This window comes from Artibeus jamaicensis, unplaced genomic scaffold (assembly GCF_021234435.1).
Source record: "Artibeus jamaicensis isolate MK-2021 breed Jamaican fruit bat unplaced genomic scaffold, CSHL_Jam_final contig_332, whole genome shotgun sequence".
Lineage (NCBI taxonomy): Eukaryota > Metazoa > Chordata > Mammalia > Chiroptera > Phyllostomidae > Artibeus > Artibeus jamaicensis.
The window spans coordinates 14,797,238-14,815,098 of record NW_026521788.1 but is presented as its reverse complement, the minus strand read 5'-3'; the positions used below and the strand labels follow the sequence as shown (position 1 = coordinate 14,815,098).

Here is a 17,861-nt window from a genome sequence, read left to right as displayed (position 1 = left end):
GAGGTAGGGGGTGGGGGTGGCAGATGACATAATAAAGACTATTTCTTTTCTTTATTAACACTGTGTCCAAAGAACAGAAGAGGCCCAGTTTCCCATTAATGAGGTGTAGAGAGCTCTCAGAAAGCCCAGTGTTCTTCTATGGGAAAGTCTGAATTCTTCTATTCCTTGAAGTTTTAGTTCTTCTAACTGGGCAGGAACCTCGTTCCTAAAACTGCTTGGACAGCAGAACCCTTGGCTCTTCTCCTTCCCAGTTTAGAGGCACCATGAGAGCTTTATCTTGTAGGAAGTGTGAGAGAGTTAAGGTACTTCAGTGGAAAAGCCAAAAGAAGATGACCCACATACGTCTTCTCCCCCTTTTTGGCTATGCAGCACCTTGACCTTCAGTCCACTTCTCTCCTCTATCCAGTCAATCCCTTGGAGTATGGAAGTTCTTGGGGACTCCGAGGAGGTGGGGTGGTTGGTACTGGGGGTGGGTAGAGGGCAGAGATGGAGACTAGCTCCGGGGACTGGGAAGGGATGGGAAGCAGTGGGGAATAACGCCCAGGGGCTGGGACTGCGGGCCCCTGACGCCCGGGAAAGCCCAGCAGTCCTGACAGGCTGGACTTAGAGTCTCCAGCTCTTTGAAGAGTTCTCAGGAAGTTTGGGGGAGGGGCGAGCCACTCTCTCCTGTTCTAAGCGCGCGCGGGAGGGTGAGGAGGAACCACAGTGGCAGCAGGTCTCGGAACTGTCACATTCCAGCTCACGGACGGCCGGGGTCAGGCGCTCTTGGCGGGGTCCGCGGGGCACGAGTGAGCGGGAGGGCAGAGCGCGCCTGCCAGCATGGAGGGACTGGTCCTGTTCAACGCGCTGGTCACCCGGCTGCTGTTCTTCCTGCACTCGCTGGTCGGGGTCTGGAGAGTGGCCAAGGTATATGAGGAGCCGATGTACTTGCTGCTCTCGCTGCTCACCCTCTTGCTCTTCCTGGAGACTGCGCTCACCCTCAAGTTCAAGCGCGGCAGAGGCTACAAATGGTGAGCACAACCCGGGAAAGGGAGAGCGCGGAGTCCCCGGGTGCTGTCCCCTATGTTGCTCGCAGGTATCCCAAGAGACCTTCTCCCCAAAGCCCGGCGACCCTTTACTCCGTCGGGATCCCCTTTGTCCTCGCTTGGAGCTTAGAAGGAGCGCGTGATGCGTGCGCGTCTCTTGGGCACGCGGGAGTGCCTCCTGGTCCCAGGGCAACAAACACTAGGAAGGCTCGAGTCACATTCACGCGTCACCAGTCCCAGGTTGGGCAACTTGGAAAATTTGGGGAGAAAAAAGGGGGTAGCGCTTGCCTTCTTTGCAGAAAGTGCTCCAAATCGGGGAGTCTTGGGGCAAGAGGATGTCCATGTGCCCTGCTTTCTGAATTTGGTGTGTGTGGTTGTGCGCGGTCACTCTGCGTGCATGCAGGTGTGGGAATGCCCTTTGCTGGGCATCCGGGACTTTAGCAAGAGCTTGTGTGCGTGGGGCAGCGACGAAGGGCGAGAAGACCCGGCCGGCATTTCAGCCGCTTCTCTTCCTTCCCCAACAGGGCACCAGCTTCAAGTGTCTGGGGTTGGATGCTGGGGAACTTGGGACCGTTCAGCCCATCTTGTTTCAGATGGGCTGCCACGCTGGTGGAGGGACGAGCAGGGGATGGTTCAGATTTAATCTCAACGTGCAAGAATTACAGGCTCTGTAGGATGCTTTCTTTCCTCCCCCCGAAGACTTGAATGGCAAGAGAAGAAATGAGAAAAAGATTCTCTTGCCATTTACAAAGAGTCCCCACCTCCATCCCTCCACTTGCAGATTTCATCCCCAAACTTCTCCAAGACAGGTTTCTTCCTGTATTAATTTTTAAAAACACGAGGCTCTGTTTTCATATATGTCAATACTTAAAAAAAAACTACTTAATTTTATAAGAAAGAAAAAGTGCTAGCCAATCCAAGAATAACACACAGTATGAAATTATAGTTAGCCACCATATTAAAAGAAAAAAATACCTTCTCTATAGTTCTACATATCAAAATACAAAAGACTGTATTTCATGAGAGTGCAAGGGGCCAGGGTGAATGTTGTCTCTTAAAACAATGTAAATCTTGCTTAAATTTTCACTGTTGAAAATTTTCTAAAATATTTTGCTGATGTTAAAAACTATGACTAGATTTTAGCTATGGACCTAGAGGAATGTCCATGGTATGTTGTCTGGAAAATAAGGCTACAGGAGTGATGTATGAGAGCTCAGGGGTGGGGGCGGCGTGGATCGAGGGGTGGCGAGACTGAGCAAAAAAGAAAAAAAGAGAACTCACAGGCCTGGACTATAGTGTGGGGATGTGGTGATTGTGGGGAGGGGGGAGGCGGAAGAGAGCATGCGAGAAAATGGTAATGGGAAAAAATACCAAAAAAAAAAGAAAAAGAAAAAAGAGCACTTGTCCAAGAACTACCATATGTATCCGTTAAATAGACTATTTACAAGTTAAGAAGGAGAAGAAGGAGAAAAGCCCCCCCATACTGAGTATCAGTCAACCAAGCAATGCCTGGATTCTGTACAGACATGAGGCACAAATTTCTTTTCTGGAACATCAGATCCATGCCCCTCCTTTAGATTACCCTGGGCTCATTTGAACGTCGTTCTTTTTACTATGTTTGGCACCTGGCCCCCCCAAATGAAATCTACAGAAATCATGGGACAATAAACAGAGTTACAGAGGAAAATGTGAACAAAATTTCTTAAAATGTAGCAAACATATTACGCTTGTCCAAAGAATGTTTCTTTAGCTATCCTTTGGAAAGGAAAATGGAACTAGAGCTGCTGAGCTCAGCCGTCCAGGGACAGACAGCATTACATCAACCCTGAAAACTTGCCAGTTGGAGAAGTTTAACTCATCGGAATTCTATAGGATAGGGAGGGTCAGCCAACCACACACCCCTGGTTAAGTGCAATAAATGTGTGCTAGTGGAATTTGTTCCATTTCACCTGCTATTTATTAATCTCACCTGCCAATTTACTTATACTTCTATAAGATAGAAATCAGTGTCATTTTGCTTGATTTTCTGTTAACTGGGCAACCATCCAATGGACTTGTGAATTACCATCGAGGTAAAATCAAACTGAAGACAGTATTTTAATTGCTTTCTATACAATAGCGATAAAGTATTCCTCAAGATTGTGACATATCTGAATCCTCTTCACTTGAAAGCAGACAATATCTGAGAATACGTAGAAATCTAAGTTGGATTTATTTGCAAAAGTACAGACTTTGAAACACTGGGCTTTCTTCATCAGAATTTGAAGAATACAAGGTAAATATAATTGAGTTAATAAAATATTTCACCTGCTTGGTCACCTTTCTTCATTATCTCTCTTTCCCTCTTTATTAAGAGCAGTCAGACAACCATTTGTTGAGCTGCCTAATGTGTACGCACGATGCTACGCTAGCCACTGCACCAGCAGGCTGAGGAGACAAAACAAACACACTTGAGATATTATAATAAAAGGTAGCATTTTGATTAAGTGCTCACATGTGTGGGGATAATTATGACATTTAGCGTTTATTATTTTTAGGTGCTTTCAATGTTTTATACAGATTATCCCATCCGATACTGATAGAAATTACAATTATTTTGTTTCTGTTTTCACTCAGTTTTAGATGAGAAAGCAGAGGGACAGAGCTGTTTAATCATTTTCCCTAGGATCACTTGGTGATTGGGAGAGGAGAAATATTAAGACTTCAACAATTCAGAGGAGAAAAGATGTGATGAGGAGCACTGTGGTGGGGAGCAGAGTGAGAGGGGGCTTCGCAGCATTGATCTGTGGCAGGAAAAGCGGCCAAGAGACAGGGGTGCAAAGGCTGTGTATGTAAAGGACATCCTGAGGTTGGTGAGTGTGGGGAAGCTTGGGCAGACTTCTCTGGAGCAAGTGCAGAGCCTTATCAGTCTTCATTCGACAAAGATATGGGAAACACCCAACGTGTGTTAGACGTTGTTTGAGTGCCAAGAATATGCAGGTGAATAACACAGGTAAAACCCTGCCCTGAAAGAACTCACGTTTTAATCAGGGGACTCAGAAAATACAGAAGTAAATAAACAAGTCAGCAAATGTGTAACAACAAGCAAGTAAGCAAATGAATTACCAGAACTAAGAAGGCCTAGAGGGGTGTGGCTTATAGGGGGACGGAGTACCAGGGGGAAGTTCCCACTGGATGCTCAGAGAGGCCTCCCTGGGGAGAAGATATCTAAGCTGAGTCTGTCAAAGAAGAGAAGGCGCTACACATGGGAAGAGCCAAGGAGATGAAAAGTCAAGAGAGGGGAGAGTGAAATGTGCTTTGGGACTCACTCCCCAAAGACAAATAGACACTGACTTTCTTATCTTCTCCTCCTTATCTCTCCTCCTCCCCGTGTATGCTGCATCCAAGTAAAAAATTTCTTCTAAATTTTATATCTTTAACATATCTCATTTGAAACATCATGTGTTAGAAAATGTCTGGGCGTCTACCAACTGAAAATGAAAAAGATAAATTAGGAATCAGAAGAGATTCTATCCTAAATTGATTTCAAATTTAAACCAATTTTGTAAAAAAAAACCTCAGTGAAATCTATTTTGATTACTCAATTGTATTTAGATGGTTCAACAGCAGAGATGAAAAACCTAGAGTTAGAAAACATATGAAGTATAATCTTGAATAAGCTTTGAGTAGGTAGGTGAATGCCGTATGATGTAATTCCACAATATTTGAAACTGTGTATCTTCCTCCACCAAAATTGTTTATAAAAATGCCAGAAAGGAAATAAGGTAGTGAAAGCACTTTTTTCCTGATGATATTTTAGGATATCAGAGAGGATGAAATGGAGGAATTGGGAAGAAGATGCTGAGATTTCCACTTGGCCAACTTGAGCCCTGGAGATTCTCCCAGAAGACAGACTATTTCTCCCCTAGTTCACACTTGCTGCCCATGCATCTTGAAACCTCTCCTTAGCATTTTGGTTATTCCAGTAACACTTTCCACTGTGCACTGGAATGAACCATGCCATCTACACTGTGTATCCAGAGTTCTACAGTATTTGTTATCTCCACATGAGGTTGTGTGTGTGCGTTTTATCTCCTGCGCCTTGAGCTCAGTGCAAAAGGGTGACTTAAATTTGTGTCCTTTTGGGAAACACATGTGAACGTTACCAGTGAATGACTTTGTTTTTAGTGATCTGAGTCGTGGTTTTAGGGAGAACGGTCTTATTCTAACTTGAATTAGTACCATGCTCACTCCCAAGAAAAAGTGATTTATTAGATTTCATAATGGACTTGGGATCCAAACCATAACTATGTCTGTGTAATGGGACTCCCTAGGAAACTGAACCTTTGAACAATGTCTTTCTCCATGACTATGTTCAACTGAGACATTTAGAATGGAAAATTAAGGTTATAATATTTTATAACTTCTTTCATTGACTGGGAGAAAAACAAAGAGCGAATAAGTGTGGGAAGCTCCCACAAGCCAGTATCAATCTATCCCTACTGCTAAACTCCATGCATTTCACCTCCTTACAGTGGTGGCATTATTATGCCTGCATTCTCAGGACAAATCTGAGTAGTTAGAAGTTGGAAACTTCTTTTCCGACGATGGAAAATTCATCTTTACATGAAGCATTATTCTCCCCCGTGCATGTCCCACCTATTCCGAAAGTACAGGTATCAGGAGAGTCAAACCTGTGATGTATAAGACATTTTGTTAAAGAAAACCAGGGCTTTTAAAATGGTATATATATATATATATATATATATATATATATATATACATATATATATGTGTATATATATATGTGTGTATATATACCATTTCAAAAAGTTCATTTTGATACCTGTGTATGTATATATACACACAGGTATCAAAATGAACTTTTTGAAACTCATATTCAAATAATATTAAGGACATACAGCGTGTTAATATAAAATGCCAAGTTGGAAACAAATTTGGTTTCTTTTCTCTCTATATAAGCCTTCTATCCATAGTTGTTTAGGAAAGGGGAGTGTGTTATATTTTATCTTCCATTTGTCTGACTGACCTCAAAGAGGTAACTGGTAGACAGCTGATTTAATGTTGTTCGCTTATTAGGATAGACGTTGGTATTACTTAGAAAAAAAGGACAAGTCCTCTCTCCCATCAGTGCTGCTGCCAGTCCTGGTCGTGTTTTGCAGCATCCCCCAGAGTTTTTATTTCCCTGTTTGAGCCTCCTGTCCCTCACACCTGTTTGATCCACCTGAAATAGCCTCTTAATAAAGTGGGCGGGCCATTTTCTGACGGCCTGTTGATAATAGATATAAGGATATGATGAAGATGAAGGCGATAATGGAGGTGGTCACAGGTATCAATTATTGAGCACAGACAATACTCCCAGCCTGCTCTGCATTCATTTTTTTATGCAGTCCTTGCAATGGCGCTACGCGTTAGTTCACACCTTTAGCACCATTTTATAATGAAGACCTTATCGCACAGCAAGGTTAGATTGTTTATCTAAAGTCACAACTAGTGATCATAAATCACAAAAACAATTCCTAGCTTCTGGTGAGCACTCAATTTTTTGAGCCAGGCATTGGTACGACAAGCACAATCCCTCACTCACCCCCAACAACAGCTCTGGTGGTACTATTCTTGCTCTTACTGGCCAATCAGAAAGGCACGGCTTAGAGAAAGATTCCCCATTGCAGGACTAAATTAAGTTATTAAATGCCCTCCTGTCACTAAACGAATCGGGTTTTGCCTGTGCACCACACAATTACATACATTTTTAGTGTCAAGGATCCCCTATAGTAGAGAGTCACAATATTTTTTTTCTTTTTCCAAATTAGGTAGGTAGATTCCAGGTGACCTGCTAATGAGCGCTGGGATAATTTTGCTTAGAACAAAATGTAGGAAAGTTCAGACTACACAGGGACATGGTCAAAGACACTCTTGCATAAGCAGACATCCTTTTAAACCAAAATGGAATGTAAAAGAAAATAGAAGGGGGAAAATTTTCTAAATTGTCTATATTTTTGTCCTAAAGTGAAAAACCAATCCTTCTACAGAACAGAACTAAATATCACTGTCTCTTATAGAATGACATGAAATAAAGCCTTTACATAAATAACACCCATAATGCATTTTACCCTCCAGAGACCATTAAAATTCTTGAACAGTGCTTATGTTCACTTATTCATTAAACAATCATTTATTGTATTGTACCAGGTGCTGCGATGATGGTCTTGAAGGAATCTAAAATATATGCAGTTATATGAGAACAATACTCTGAGTACCAAAGAAGTTTCCACAATTCAAGTTCAGGAGTGCAGAAAGGCTGCAGAACAAAGATACAGTCAGTATGGCAGGCTTGTTGGACAAGGACAGTTTCTTTAAGTGATTTATTTACTGGCCTTTGAAGTAGCTGGTGGATTTACAAGAGTGGAGAGAAGAGACAAGGGCTTTTCCAGCTCAGGGAGTATCGTGATGGCACCACTTAAGGTTTCAGTTGGAACCAATTCATTTAAGAAGATGTCAGGATTTGCTTTGCCTCAGTAATTTTATGAGAAAAATTATACCTAGATCCTAAAATTGATGCATATTTTGTTCCTGGAACCAGTTTAATCATACTGGAGTATACTATTGAGGTTTGAATGTGGGGGATTTCAATTTTAATATAGCTTGTTCTTGTTTTAGGTATTCTCTTAGAAAATTTGAAGTTAAATGAAGTATATAGTACTACTACAACTGGTTTATAGCATAATTTGGGATTATGGCTTTATTTTTTAAATGGGCAAAAACAATGAAAATTATAGTTAAGAGCCTTAATGTTCACCTTCCAAAGTAGTCTTTCCTTTAACCAAACATAAATGTGGGCGTTCTTTAAGGGTTTGGAAGTATCGAGAATGCTTTCATTGCAGTGAGTATTCCTTCCCAACCCATTTGAAATTCCTCCTCGTCTTTTCTGTGTGGGTTAACATTCATATCATCTGATGCTGGCACGTATCAAAACACACACACTCCATACTCAGTTCTCCATTTGGGGGTAGTTCTCATGAACTTATGGCCATTTACCTGTGGCTTCCCTCCCTCCTTAGTGGGCAGACACAGATGGAGGGATCTTGGAGGGTGGTGACTGTGAGCAGCCTTCTAATTAAGAAGACAAATGGGTTAGTGGCTGGAGTCAGATTTGTGATGTAGCAGGTGTTTGAGGATTGTGTGTTCTGCAAGAACACGAGGTGCATGTTGGGGGGCTGAAGAGGCGTGGATGACGTGTTGAGGCTGTTGTACCGGCTACTCTTTGCCCCTGTAGTCACAGAAGGCCCTTGCTGAGCAGCCCAGGTGGAAATTGTGTATGTTAAGGCCCACTCAGAGAAAGCAGTCCCAGTGCATGTAAGGAGTACAGACAGTTCTTACACTGTTAGACAGGGTTTAGGGGCCCACAAAAGGGTAAATTGACCTACTTTTTTGACTTTCATGAAAGGAGGCCTATTATTATAAAGTGCTCCAGACATTTTATTGAGGACACTCAAGGCAGCTTGATGTGAGATTTTGAAACTTAGGCCTAGTATTCTTAAAAGTCCACTCTCCTTTGCAGAGTAGGAAATACTGTGAAATTAAAATTACAATTCACATTGAAATAACTTTTGGAACATTATTTTTGCTTCACTTAAATCTTATCTATTTTCAGTTTTATGCATATAATTATAAGACTAGAATCCTCATTTGTAGAGAACAAAGCTAAACAGGCTAGTTGATAATATGGTTAATTTTTCTCCTATTTGCTTCTTTTTATTGTTACATGTTTCTAAAATGAACAAATGTTACTTTTTCAATAATAAAGCAACAGTAAGTGTCATTTTAGAGCGATGAAAATGGAATCCCAATTCTAGACTAATGGTGAGTTGAAGTAAATGTAATTTCATAGCAGGGCTAAATTGCTAAGTGTCATGACATAATCATTTTGTGAAAAACATTATAATTTGTTGCAATGACAACTTTTATGATAAATAATATTTTATCTTTGGGTGAAATGAACTGAAAAGAAATACAATGAGCATAGCTCTTTAAGAGCTCAGAGCAGTATCTAGCATGTAGCAAGACCTATAAACATTTTTGATTAGTAAATTAGTCCATAAACAAATAAAAAAAAAATCCTTTAAGATGGTGCTTCTGCTGGGTACTTTAGAAAGAATTGGTATGTGGCTATGGGCCGTGAAATAAAAACAAACAAAAATTTCTATGGAGATAAATAATATCTTTAGGAAGGTTTTAATTTAGAAAAAAATATCCGAGCAAAGGCAAAGTAATTTGTCATTAGAGTATTAATGTTGGGCTCCTTCTGTGTTGTGATAAAACAGTAATTGGTATTGTAATAAATGAGTTTCTAAGGGCAGGTAGCTTATTAGTAGTATGGTATTCTCAATTTCATAAATATTTTCCACTTGGATGTGTCTTGTTCATTTACTCACACATTTATCAGTTTTTGTTATGCTACGAATAGTATATCTTATTTTTATAAACTAGTATCCAGAACTTAATTTATCTTTGAGCTGGATAGACTCATCTGTGGTATTAGTCTTCATACAAAGTACTTGGCTGCCTACTTTCTAAAATTTTTTATTTATTCATTTTTAGAGAGAGGGGGAAGAAGAGAGAAAGAGAGAGGGAGAAACACTGATGTATGAGAGAAACAGCCATCGTCTGTCTCTTGCATGCCCCGCCGGGGGCCTGGCCAGCAACCTGGACAGGGGCCCTGGCAGGCACAGAGCAACCTTTCTCTTTGCAGCCAACACCCAACCTACTGAGCCACACCAGTCATGGCGGTGCCTACTCTCTTCTGACGTCACTAAGACATAAGGATTGAATAAAATGGTTTGGTAGCTGCTGAAAGGCCATCCAATTTCATTAGTCACATAGAACAAGGCAGGATAGAGTCTAGCTTTCAGTTTTCAGAACTCATATTTCTCTTTGGTTCCAAAAATCAATCACACTGACAAAAATATGGCAAACCTTCCAAATAACAGGTAGTGGCTAAAATGTCACCTTGAAATGTTAAATCTTTCATAGCAGCAAAATAATATTAAATCCATACAAGAACAAAATAATTAGTTTCTTTCAGTAAACCTTCTGATAAAATCAATTCATGGTGATATTTCGAGAAGAGATTTGCCAGTCAAACCAGCAGCAAAGTGGTAAGAAAGTAGGGATGGAAAATAGGAACTATAAATCAACCACGACCTCATCAAATCACTGCAAATTTGCAGGGAGCTCACCATGTGCTATGGTGTGTGGACATGAGAGTATGATGACAAGCAGACAGACGCAGCTCCTGTGCTTGTATTACTTAGAATTGCTGGGAGACAGAAGTGCATAGGCACGTGTACATATACATATGCACATGTACATATATGATCATAAATTTTGAAAAATACAGGTTTAAAGTAAAGAGCACCAAGGGACAAGCATAATGAGGAGATCTAATTTAGATTGTAGGAGCAAGGAAAGTTTTTCTGTAGAGTCCCATATAGCTAACATGAACTATGAGAAGGAAACAATCAGCTGAAAGGTGAGAGAGAGGTATTTCAAGGGAGAGGAATATATAAGTGAGATCCTGAGTTAGGAAGGCACTTAGCTTTATTTCCAGAACTGAAAGAAAGGCACTGTTAGAGGAGCACAATGAGGAAGATTGGCAAGCAACAGAACCCAAGAGGTAGGCAGAGCCTTGATTGTGCAGCACTTTGTAGGTTGTGAGGGGCAGATGGCCTGTGTGAACCACGGCTATATGACTGACAGTAATTGCTTTGCAGTGAATATTAAGTTAAGGCATAATGATGTCCTCAGAAGTACAAACAACTTTCCTTGATTCAAGGAGTCTTAAATAGGTTTAGCTTTAAGAATCATAGTTTAAAAACAGGATTGATTATAAGCTATTTGTAGATGGTCTTCTAAGCATGTATCCCCCGGGGCCTCTTTCAGCCATGAGTATATTTGCAGAGCTAAGCCTCATGTACATAATCCACACTGTCTCATTTAATCCTCACCATTACCCTATGAGATGGGTATTATTATCCCTATTTTATAGACAAGGGTATGTAGAGTTTCAGGGAAGTTAGTGATTTTCCAAAGATGAATGAATGGAAGAAGCAAGGTTCAAATTTGGGCTGCTGAAGTTTGTGAAATTTCTGCTGCAGTATAATAATTCCTCAAGGGACACCACCCAGGGAGCACACTTGATACTGGACCCCCTGAAATACAAATACAGTGTCCCTGTAAATGCCAGTGGCCTCCATCCACTTTATTTGTTCAGTCCTCCCTGATTCATAAATTCAGGAATTAGAGCGAATAACCATTTACTTAATAAGAATTAATTAAAGATTTAGTAAGATACCTGGTACCACTGAGGAGAGGAAAAGGTGAAGGAAAGGGAAGAGGGTGGGGGACACAAAGATATAAGATTCAGGATCTGCCTTCACAGAACTTAGGAAAACTAAGTCTCATATACCCATAACTACAAAACAGTGGAGAATGTGTTGGGTCACAGGAGAAATACAAGTTAAGATTAATTCCCAGTATGCCTTTGGAATACCAGTTTGATGTTGATTGGGTGGAGATGTAAAGAAAGGGCATTCCAAAGGAAGTAATTATAATTTGAAGGGACATTTGCTATAAAGCCATTTCAGAACCTCTCTTCTCAGACTAACCAAGCTGAAGGTGCATCGGGCACTTCGTTCTCAGTGGGAACCCATGGTCAAACAAAACATATATGGCTAAAATTTATTCTTCATAGCCAAGATAAAATATGTTAATACTTCTCTAAATAATACTTTCATTTTCTCTGTAAGTTTTTTTGAGAATTTGAGTTGTACCATTTCTATAGCCTGCTACTAGAGAATGAGAGAGAGAGGAAAAAGAGAAGGAAACTCCTGTAACTAATTTGCTCTTTATCACTGTGTGGTACTATGTATTTCATTAGTAACTCCACCTGGAAGCCTTTTGAAAGGCTTAAAGGAGTTCCAGGAACTCCTCTAAGGTGTTAGATTCAGAGGGTGGTAAATAGCCCCGAGAAAGGTTATGGAGTCAGACTCTCAGGAGTTGAATGTGATTAATTCTTGGGCCCTCATTGTGAGTCCTTCTTTCTACTCCCTTTTATTTATGTCAGATAACTCGAATGAAGAGGGACTGATGTAAGGGCAACTTTCCAAAACATTTTGTTTTCTTTTGTTCTAAATACACAGCAAGTGGGGACTATACAGCTGATTTCAAGTAGCTTAGCTTGGTAGGATATGATAAAGGATGAGCAAGAACTGGAGACAAGACTAGATAGTGGGAACTTGGAATATCAGTTTGTAGAATTTAGATTTCCTGTAGTAGGCAACACAGAAAACCTTAGATCTTGACCTTTTCTTTTCTTTCTTTTTTTTTTTTAATTATCAACATAACTAGATTCCTAGTTAGAGGAAATAAGTTGAAACAGGATTGCATTTTTTCCAATTATAGAAAGTAATCTCATGCACAAAAAATGTTATAAGGAATGCTTGTTTTATTTTTAACCTCTTTCAAGAGCTATTATATTTTCAGTCTATGGTTTCTCTTGGTTATTATTGTGACGGTGTTGTTAGGGTGGATAATCCCAAAATCGGTCCCAAGAGAGTCAGCGGAAGTGCCGTCCAGCCCGCCTGTGAGGTAGCCAGACAAACATTGACATATTCTGACTGTCCTTCCAACTAGAATTCCTTTCCCAGTCTCTCAAAGGAAATATTCTTTCCTGATGTTTCCTTTGATATGTAAGGTCAAAAATTAATTGTGTCTTTTCTCTTCAAGAACATGTTAAATTGGGGGCCGTTGATACCTCTCTGCAACCCACCATCTTCCAAGTCAAATTTTAATAATGTGACTCATAACATTTTGTTTCAAAATTGATTTTTGCCAGAAATCAAAAGTGTAGTAGCATCTATATTAAATATTGATTTTTAAAAAACTCTCTTTCTTTTATCCCTTCTCTATTCCTCTTCCCAGAAGTTGAAAAGAGATATTAGTGAAAGGGTTGAAAGCCTTTAAGAAGTCTATTGTAAATGTTCTCTTCCATTTAGATTTGTTCACTTTCCCCTTCTGGATTATAATAGTATGGTTTCAGTAACATTAAATCTCAAATAATTCAACTTGGTGAGCAATTAACATTTCTATTTTTTCAGGTCATTTTAAACCATCACATGTAGGTATTACAAGTGTTTTAACAAAATTACATTTACTTATAATTTCAACTTTGAGGTGGTCTATTAGAGTCCAAACTAAAATAAAATGCAATTTTGTGGCTACCTACAAAGTAGGAAGAAAGCCTTCACCAAATCTCAACCATACTAGGACCCTGATCTTGGACTCCCAAACTGGGAGAAAGTCAATCTCTTGTCAAGCCAACCAGTCTATGGCATCGTGTATGGCAGCCTAAGCTAATACCATGAATGTCCTCATTTTGTGGTCTAGGATGCAAACTGCGAGGTCAGTGGCAAAACTGGCATTTGAACCTGAGCATCTGACTACAAGCCTACTTGTCTTTGGATAGCCCTCTGAATTTTCAGCCAGAAAATAATGAATATAGTCTTTCCAGAAAATACAAAACCTTTCCTCTGTTGTTGTTTGTATGTATTTTTATTTTTAGTAAGTTTAGCAAATACGAATAAAGCTAGTTGATTAAAGCCTATTCATTACTACCTGATTTTTTTTGTTTTAGTGGGATGTTATTATTTGAGCTCTGAGAATTCCAGGTGAATATTGAAAAACATAATCACTCTTCCCGATATCGTGATGTTGAAAAATCCAAGAAGATTTACTCTTGCTGTATTTGCTTTTTACAAAATGTATTAATACAAAATATCCAGTTTTATGCCTGAAATTAATTGGCAGTGTCCCATTAAACCATATTAAAATTAACCTCTATTAATTAGATTAGAAATTCAGTGAGAATGACAGCTGCTAGCGCCTTTTACAGTTACTTTGTTTCTCTATAATCCATATGGCAGAAATCACATACTGCCTTTTCCCCATTGAAATAAACACTTGAGAGAAAAAGGTTTGACTCACTGTGGTCAGGGTATGTGCATTTATTTTTCCTTTCTTTTTAAAGGTTTTTTTTTTTTTTTTGTAAAAACTGAACTATCTTTCCCCTCCTTCTTTCACAGGTTTTCACCAGCCATATTTGTATATCTAATTAACATCGTTCCATCATTGTGGATTCTTGAAGTGCACCATGGGACCCAGGTATATCCTTTTGGAAATTAGAAAAGTAGAATATTCAGTAGTAAACTCCTTTCATATTCTAATCCAATTTGTGTCAGAAATGCACTTTTTCTAACAAACAGGAGTTATCAAGAACGGAATAAATAAGAGTTTATCAGTGAAAGGAAGTGAATTCATGATCTGTCAAAACCAATTAAAATGTTTCATTCATTTAAAACTTTAGATTATATACAATTAATTAATTAACAATTTGTGTTACAGACTTTGTTCCTAAAACTTGCCCACCCCTCAACATGTGAGAGTTTACATGGGGCTGTAAAAATTCTTTTAACCTTTGCCGCATTAGTGATACTCTATATTAGGCTAAGAACGGCCAGGGCTTGATTATCTAACATTCTATGAAGTGACATTTTTAAGAACAATGACAACAAAAAGAAAGCTCCATCATTTGTACTCTGCTATATAAATGCAATCAAACTTGGAGAGGATATTTGAGATAGTCTATCTTTTTTTTAATAGTTAAAAAAGTTTGTTTAAGCAAAATTTATTTTTTAAATTTATTTACTTTAATTGTTGTTCAAGTAGTCTTAAAATACAGGCTTTGCAAATTATACAAAATTCACTTCTGAGGGCCTCATGAACTGTTTTAATGAAACAGGGATTTTACTTTGGAGCCCCGACACAGGGTGAAGAAGAGTCATGAAACTACCATCAGAAAATATGGGCTATATGTATTAGAACCACAGTTGGCTAGAAAATAAATGATGGCTTTTAATAAGAGACCCCCATCTATATATATATAGAGAGAGAGGCTCTGAGAGAGGCTCATATATATATATATATATATATATATATATATATATATATATATGTATATGTATATATATATGGAGAGAGAGGCTCTGATTTTTAAGTGAGTTGCTTTTTACTTGGGCAAACCTAGGTAGCGGGCTGTAGGCTGCATTCAGCCCTGTCTCATTTTCCGTGTACCTGTACAATGCCAGGGAGGTCCGTTAGTAAAGTCCATCAGGCACCAGCTTGGACTTCACATCTTCAGGGGCCGGGTTACAAGACTATGCTTTACAGATAAACCAGAGTTATGATATGATATTATTCTACTATCTTCACTGATAAAATAGGTTAGGCAAGATCTGTGAGAATTTTCCCCTCTACAGATTTCTTTGCTATAGTTGGTCATTTTATAGCAAAGTGAAGCCTTCTAGATATGGTTCAGATATTCAAACCTATCCAGAAAATACGTGCCCCATATTTTTTACACCACAGAGGGGAATTTAACTCTGTGAACTATTTTTGAACAATTCCACAAGCATGTACCAATAATACAGGCTTGAAGAAAACATTTACCTGTCTTAAATCTCCCATTTAAAAAAAATATTAAAGTGATAGGATATCTCCATCTCTGCAGCAAAAGTATTTTTGTATCAGTAGATTGGTTAATTCAAGATATCATGACTTTTAAAAATTGTACCACAGGGAGTTAGGGTACTGTTTCAATTTCCTTCTTGCTTTCTACTTTAAGGGGTATGGAAATAGGCTCTGGTGATTAGAATCATTTTTTCCCTTCACATCCAATTCTATGACATGGCTATCATCCACAATAACAATTCATTTCCCCAAATGCTTTTAGAATATAAACGTGTGGCACAGTTAATTGATACACAGGTCAAATCCTGTTACAACAAATAGCCTGCAACCAAAAGCTCTTTTTTTTAACTAAAAAAAAAAAAGGTATTTGAGCCACAGGCAGTGCCTCTCTAATTTTCTTACTACAAATGAAATCGAACCTTTAGTGGTAATGGATTTGACTTGTTTTGACATAAAGAATTAACATAAGTGCCCAAAGATTGAATTGGGCAGGGTGGGCAGAGTGGGAAATAGAACAAAGGTGAGAGCAAAAGAGACAAAAAGGTACATTTAAAGAAATGAGAATTCAGAAATGTTCTCTGTCCATTCACATAGGAAATTTTGGTTGTAATAATAATCACTTTTTCTCTTTATTTCAAAGTATTTTCAGATATTTCCTCATTTGTAAACCCAGCAACTACATGAGTTAGACATGGTATATACGTCTCTGTTTTATAGAAGAGGACTCCAAGACTCAAAAAAGATTAAGCAATTTTCTCAAGGCCACACAGCTAATCAACTATGTCCTGGGACTTAGAACCTACATCCTGGCCCCTACTCTGTTAACCACACTACCTAGAGGAGTGGGTGTCAAAATCATCTAAATTTTTCCTGATGGGAAAGAGTGATTTAATTTCTGTTCACTTTTCCATATACTCTAAATCCTAAATGTTCTGACCTATGACTTGTTATTAGGAAAACAACTGTTTAATAAGTTGTCTTCTGTTTAATTTTTAAAACAGCCTAAAAGGCTGTTTTAATAGTTGTTTAATTTTTGACTTGTGGTTATTCCACAACTGTCTGGAATAACCTATTCCATGCAGACACTTCTCCTAGATGATCAATTATGTACCTTCATTCCTGAATCTGGCAAGGTAGGACAACAATTATGACCTTAACTCTTAGGTTTATTCATGAAGTTGTACAGTTAGAGCAATGGAAACTTGTTGGCCTTGATGATGTCAGTCTCGTTTGGCCCAAAGGAATAGTTTTGAAGCTCAAAAGAATTTTAAAGACATAGCCCATAAGAAAAGTGGCTTGTTGGCACCTAGGTTATGTACATAAACTCACCTACAGGAGACTAAATGTGAACAGTATTACCATAAAAACAGTCAAGTCAGATTAGGTTAAAGAGTCAAACCAGTTGCTCTCTGCTATCCTAAGGCAGCTTCCAGGAAAGTCTCATCAATGAATGCATTATAAATGGAATTACAAGAGTGAAGGGGGACGTGGATTTTAGCAAACATCACAATGTGGATGACAGAGCTGTTTCCTATCAAGTTACTGCAGAGCAGGTTATTTTTCTTCAAAACAAGAAACTGTTTTTGGATTTTTAGTGATAAGAATATAAAAACATACAAAAGGATATGAAATGTCACACTTTTAATATACAATCTGCTTCAATGCCTACAAGCAAAATGGCCCAAGTTTGTTTCCCATTGACCCCTGGGTTCTTAGCGAGAGTCTCAGAGTTACTCTGCAAGGAGAATTTGCTACTTGGTTCAATATTTTATTTTTTTATTTTTATTATCTTTCCTTAGAGCCTTGGCTGTACAAAAAAAAGTGTGTGAACAGCTGTTTTTTCCTCTTGGAGATATGGCACACCGCCAGTTTTCTTAATTATTCTTGTCATTTCACCCCTAATACTTAACAGTTTTGATGGAGGATAGAAAAAAATAGCTTCTTGACAGACTTGCTTTTCTACTTTTTAAAATAGCTCATAGAATGATTGGCAAAGCATCCAGAATAATTAAGAAAAATGCATTTCTTACAGCGTTAGCATTTTCAAGAACATAGTTTCTCTCAAAATCCACACGTTTGACCATGGATGGGCAGTGGTGGTGTGTATGCCATATTCAAAAGCATGTTAACCCTGCAGATGTATATAGAAATCTTCAATCTTATAATTTTTTTACTTGTTTGTGAAATTATCATTGGTACAGCAACATCTTCAAGTGCCACCCCTTTCCTCTCTTATTTATTTTCTCTGTC

At 38.8% G+C, this 17,861-nt stretch overlaps 1 protein-coding gene across 2 annotated transcripts in view; it reads left to right on the top strand.

Moving 5' to 3' along the window:
• The first annotated feature begins 276 nt into the window (after nt 1-276).
• TMEM26 (transmembrane protein 26) overlaps nt 277-17,861 on the top strand; it is a 36,205-nt gene continuing 18,620 nt past the window's right edge. The window contains exons 1-3 of one of the 2 annotated variants that reach the window (XM_037139952.2): nt 277-448; nt 739-1,010; nt 14,168-14,246. In XM_037139952.2, the coding sequence (XP_036995847.2) occupies nt 820-1,010; nt 14,168-14,246 (270 nt within the window). In that variant the 5' untranslated portion in view covers nt 277-448; nt 739-819. Of the gene's footprint in view, nt 449-554; nt 1,011-14,167; nt 14,247-17,861 lie in introns of those variants that run through there. The other variant, XM_037139951.2, reaches the window with a different exon arrangement.